Source organism: Bison bison, unplaced genomic scaffold (genome assembly GCF_000754665.1).
Source record: "Bison bison bison isolate TAMUID 2011002044 unplaced genomic scaffold, Bison_UMD1.0 scf7180017864134, whole genome shotgun sequence".
Taxonomy (NCBI): Eukaryota; Metazoa; Chordata; class Mammalia; order Artiodactyla; family Bovidae; genus Bison; species Bison bison.
The window spans coordinates 741893-747892 of record NW_011494706.1 but is presented as its reverse complement, the minus strand read 5'-3'; the positions used below and the strand labels follow the sequence as shown (position 1 = coordinate 747892).

The 6000-nt window shown below is 45.7% G+C and overlaps 1 protein-coding gene across 3 annotated transcripts in view; it reads right to left on the bottom strand.

Annotated features, from left to right (window-relative positions):
* Positions 1-6000, bottom strand: part of ICA1 (islet cell autoantigen 1, 69kDa) — a 138405-nt gene continuing 132405 nt past the window's right edge. For 2 of the 3 annotated variants that reach the window (XM_010839716.1, XM_010839718.1), the window contains 2 exons: positions 3009-3095; positions 1-841 (listed from right to left, as the gene is read on the bottom strand). In XM_010839716.1, coding sequence (XP_010838018.1) covers positions 720-841; positions 3009-3095 — 209 coding nt within the window. In that variant the 3' untranslated portion in view covers positions 1-719. The remainder of the gene's footprint in view (positions 842-3008; positions 3096-6000) is intronic. The other variant, XM_010839717.1, reaches the window with a different exon arrangement.

Genomic DNA, 6000 nt, shown 5'->3' with positions numbered 1-6000 from the left:
TTTTCCATTTAATTAAAAAAAAAAAACAAAAAAAAACAGTTAATGTCACACGGGGCTCCAGAAATACATGCTTTTGAATTCCAGCCAAGGAGAGGGCTGGAGAGCTGAGATCTGCAGACATGGCTGGCTTCCACAGACAAGTTTGTGCAGCGCTGACCAGCTCAGTCCCTCTGCCCATGAGAGAACCCGCGGCCCAGGAGGCAAGGTCAGGGCAGTCTTTGGTTGGCTGGAGCTTCACCGTAGCTCGCTGGAAGGTGGCTGGGCAGGAAGAGGGAGTCTCCCTGCAGCCCCCCTTTAAGAGGGACATGGGCCAGGGGTATAAAAGGAGGCATTTAAGCCTCCTAAGACTCCCGCTGTCTCTGAGACTGGAGGACACCTTCTTTCAACCTAACACAAAGCAGATTTATGATGTGAACTTGGACCTTGTAGCAACCCGGTGACACAGCAGCAGTCAGCAGAGGGAGTTGTCAGCTGATGGGCCTGGACACAGCTCCTAGACCATCCGGCACTATCAGGTCCGCGTAGAGGACACACGGACACCCTTTACACCAAATGAGAGTAAATAATTCTAATATAAACAGGGCCTTTGACCCTTTCATTTTATTAAAATGGCACGTAAATATTAAAACAGCATACTGATCACTTCCTACATCCGTGAGCCCCCCGGTGTGTTGATCTGGAGACACTTGTGGGCTCCCTCCCAGACGGAGGCAGCAGACTCATGCATTGAGCAATTCATGTTCTTTATCGGTTTTCCCAATAGCATCAGGATTTGATAGTGGGTCGAGATCAGCAAAAAGGCTGAACCAGGCAGTCAGGTCCGAGGAGGCCTTGGCAGGCTCTGGGGAGAGAAGAGGACACATTAGCACAGCCTCCTTGCTAACTCCCATCTCTGTCAGGCTTCAGGGCCAGGAGCATCTTCAAGAGGGAAGACGCTCAGTCGGACAAACCCTGCTGCTTTCGGTCTTTAAGCCTTGTTAGGATATTCCATGCCCCACTGTTGGCTGGTTGGCTGAGGAACATTTCTATACCATGGTCTTTACAAATCTGCACAGTGAGCTCTTGTGTTAATCCCCAATCAGCACCCCTACCCAGCAGATGGCCACAGCCCACAGAGCTGCCTGAAACCCCAGACCCTGTGCTTCAGCACCACTAGGAGATAGCAATCATTTCAGAAACTAGACTGAATGACTCAGGAAGTAAGGTGCCTTCCAGTGTCCCCTGGAGGAATCTTCAAATCTGCTGGGTCAAGAGAAATAGGGTGATTACTCTTTTCAGCCTTCTTTAACCCTCTCCCATCAGAGGAAGGGGGCCTTAGACACGCCTCCTTAGACACGCCTCCCCTTCCCCACTGGGCTCTAAATTGCCCCCAAGCCCCTCACCCTCCATGCTCCATAGAGTCCTGCCTTCAAGTGCTGTTTTACCGAACCACCTGCCCTAACTTCTTGAATGCCACGATGACAGACCCCAATTATTTTCCAGATGAGGAAGGCATTTTCAAAAGAGTGCCTGATGCAAGAGATTTACAAAGAAGTTGGGGGCTCTTCTCTATATAAATCGTTCCACATGAGAATCTAAGTTCATTGACTTGGATGACCTATGCTTTTTTTTCTTTCTCCAACAGGTGGGACCATCAAAAACATGAAGAAAATGTCTGACAGGTTATCCTTCTAACCAAAAGCAGCTAGGAATGTGCTTGCCATCTGGTTATGAAGAATCTCAAAAAATACTGGTAGGACGAGTTGCTTAAAGTGCTTCTATGAATTGTGTGATGGTGAGTACTGATGGGATTATGCCAACATACACAGGGCCTTTGATCTTTTCACTAAAATGGCACTTAAACATAAAGACAGTGTACTGATCCCTTTATGGTTCTGATTTTTCCTCCCTTTATCCTTTTTTCCTGTCTCTTGTAAATACATTACTTTATAATGAGACAACAATGCATCTATTACAGAGATAAGCTATTGCAAACAAGAGTAGTTAGTAATATGCAAGCTGTTACTATCTAACATTAATTTCACAGCGTGCAGTTAGCCCCTAAAACTCTTGGTTTATTTTGATATGATAAACTGAGACTTTACAGAGAGCTCAATATAGCTTGGTGGGGATGAGGGAGACATTTTTAAAATTTTTTAAAGGGGCTATAACTTGTCTTTCTTTAGTCCTGTAGGAGGTCTAAAGAAACTGTATGGAGCATGACTGATTTTGGAGGATTAGTCTGTTCTTGATAGAGAGTATCAAGATATCTTAGTGATAGGCCAGTGAAATACACTCCACCCTCCTCTCCCCTCCCCGGGGGCTTTCCGATGGTGGGTGTGGCCCAGCTGTGAGTAGCCAGGTGATTATACTTGCGGGGAGGGAGATCCTCCCATTCCCCAGACCTCCCCTGTGGGAGGGAAAACCAGGGGCAACTATTTGCGCAACACCCAAAAGAACATCAAGGGAAACGCTCTCTGACGATAATAAAACTGACACTTCCTTTAATGTCCTGTGGTCAACACAGGGAACGTGATGACCAAAGGAAGAGAGAGAGATGCAAAGACAGATGAGATCTTCCTCAGGCAGATGTTCTGTCTCAAAAGAGAGTAGATTTCACAAGCTTGAAAGGCCCTTTTTTGACAACTAAGGTGCCTGGCTCTTTGCAAAAAGCATTAATCAAATGCTTTGTCTGGTGGAAGCAATGGTATTTTCAGCTAAGGATCCCAATCTCTGAGGCCATTTTCTCCCTTACTGTTGTCATCCAGTTTTGGGGAACACCCGGTCACATACAGACAGATATCTGAGTCCTCCTCATTAGATCTGATAAAGCCAATTATGAATGAGGACCTTAAGCCAGGAAAAAGTTAAAATGTTAGTTCCTAGGATCATGCACAGCTCTCAGCCCTTGTAGCCCCGCCTCTGAATCCCAGGTGCTCCAATGGAAATTAGTAAAGAGATAAAGCAAAGAGTGTTAGGTCGATGGAAAGGAAGGTGACCGTCACTTAAGGGGGAGAGAATGATATTACCTTTCACTGCAGGGTAGTTGACATTTGCACTGCTTGCCTTGGGTGCTGGCCATGGAGGAGAAGGACTGACACTGCTCTCTGACCAGCCTAATGTCCAAAACCACAGGTCGTTAGATCTTAGGGAAGAGCAGCCACACTGTCTCGTCAGTTCCATGTGAGGCACACACACGGCTGTCAACTAGGATGGCCTCCAAAGAGAGAGGAGGCTGGTGTGCCAGAACCCTTCTTCCTTGTGCCTCATATCTGGAATACGTTTCAGAGGAGTGTGGATATGTATAATCTTGCCCACTTCAAAAGGGCTTCCCTGGTGACTCAGATGGTAAACAATCTGCCTGCAATGCAGGAGACTGGGGCTCGGTCCCTGGGTCGGGAAGATTCCCTGGAAAATGAAATGGAAACCCACTCCAGTATTCTGGCCTGGAGAATTCCATAGACAGGGGAGCCTCGTGGGCTACAGTCCATGGGATGGCAAAGAGCTGGACATGACTGAGTGACTAACGAACACCAACTTGAAAGTATGGAAAATTAGGGGGAAGACTGCAAATGAGAAATTGCTAAGGTCAAAGCATTCTTGCTTTCAATTTTATACCCATCTTTCTTACCAAGTGACATCATTTCATGGTCACACCAAAGATTATCAATAGTGTTCCTAGGAAATCAGGTGCCTTGTTTGTCTGTTACAAATGGGCACCATTTGTGCCCATGTCACAAAAAGTGAGCACCATTAAATGCAGTGACAGAATTAGTGAATGACTGGTCTTCTCTATTTCCAATATGATCCAGTTCATTTATTTTCCATACAGCTAATTTAAATTGTGAAATTTAGTTAATACAGATAATTGGCAGCCCAGTCCAAATATAAGAGAGGGAAGAATGTCCACCTTAACTTGATGCCATATCCTTATGATAGCACTGATCTTGTCTAACCCAAGGTTCTGAAGGCCCCCTGGGCTCTTCCTGTTGCTAATGATTAAGAGGTGTGCAGCAGTCCTGTTTTGTGGGGTGGGGAGCAAGCCTAGTTCCCCCCAGCATTTACTGCCTCTGCTGGATGTCCCGGGATAACTCATTTAATTTAGAACTTTACCATATACTTCTTTGTACATCTGCTTTAATTCTTCATGTGTAAGTCCTGTCTTCTCCAAGAAACAAGAAACTGTTTCTTCAATGTGCTCCATAATACCTACTGTGGTACAGGTAGGTGTGTGTGGACTGAGTCACTGGTGATGCTCACTGTGAAACACAGACCATCAGGTGACGCATCACTGTGGGCTCCAAATAGTTCAAACCACATCCTTTCCCTGGGATGCTCTGCTCACAGTGTCTTCTACAGAAAAAGTTTGGTCTCTGATAAGGATGCTATGTTTGGATGGCAGAGTTCAGCTGTCACCAAGTTGGTGGCAGTGAAACCAACTTCGGGGGCAAGAAACTCACTCAGCATATGCTACAGAAATGAGAAGATGCAATACTATACCCTATACTTAGGACTACTTGTTTACCCTATACTTAGGATTTGTAATAAGGGACCCACTTTAGAGTCATAGCATATCGATTAGCCTGGCGTGCTGCAGTCCATGGGGTTGCCAAGAGTCGGACATGACTGAGTGACTGAACTGAACTGATATTGATTAGCTGCTACTTTTGTCTCATCTTCTGGAGTTCTGAGCCCCTTGAAGGCAGGGACCACGTATGATTCATCTTTACGTTCTTTAGGGCACTACCTGGGCACATGACGCGTGTTGAAATTCAGATAACCACCGAAGGACTCTTAAATCATGAGAACCACACTTATGAAACATTATTTTGAGAGATGGAAAAGCAGTGCTTGCCACTGGAGATGCATCATACTCACTGGTTAGATTCTTTCTTTTTAGGCAAGCAGCATACAAACAGAGACTGTGCACATGTGTGCTCAGTCATGTCTGACTCTCTGTACCTTCATGGGCTGTAGCTCATGAAGGCTCCTTTGTCCATGGGATTTCCCAGGCAAGAATTCTGGAGTGGGTTGCCATTTCATTCTCCAGGGGATCTTCCTGACCCAGGGATCAAACCCAAGTCTCCTGCAGCTCTGGCATTAGCAGGTGGATTCTTTACCACTGAGCACACTGAAAACCCTATAAAGACTAACCAAGGACAAATGAAACAGGCTGCCTGTGACCTATTTATTGGGTTTAAAATATTGAAAAAGTACAGAGAGTTTTAAAAGTATTGCTATTCATTGGGATGGTACTTGAACATGTTATTAACATATTTCACAAACAAAAAAAGGCACCAGATTTTAAGGGAACTTTTTTGGAAGATGGAAATGTTCTCCCACTAGACTGTGGTGATGGCTACACAATATAAATTTACCAGAAATCCTTGAACTGTTCCCCTACAATGGATGAATATCATGGTATGTAAATTATAGTTCAATAAAGCCGTTTTTTAAAAAATGACCAGTATTTGGTGAAATCCAGGAGTAACATAACCTCCCTGGTTCCTAGAAAATTGGCCCATTGGCATTTTCCTTCCAAACCCTAATCACATAAATAGTGGTAAATGTGGAAAGTTAAAATCGCAGTCTCGCTAAGTGCCAAATAACGCTGAAAGAGGTAGCATCTAACTGGGTCAATTTCATCTTTCCCTACAATCCTCTCCTGGACATTTAGGGTCAGGATCCACCTGTGCTTGGCAGAAACCTCACACAACCTTTTCTCAATGCTAGCAGCCTGGCCCCTGTCTCTCAGGGCAGGGCTTCTCAAAGTGTGGTGCCTGCCCCAGCAGCTGGGACATCACCTACTAAATGAGAATCCCCGGGGTGGAGTCCAAGGAACTGCAAACCCTCAGCAACCCTCATGCGAGTGTAGTGTGGGAGGTACTGCCATAGATGGCTCCTAAGGAGCTGCCATAGCCACCATCTCTGGCAGGATCAGGTTCATTTCTGTTGAAGCCAGAGCTGGGGCAAGGAGCGAAGCTCTCCTCAGAAACAGAGAGCACCCACCTCCCAGCTCCC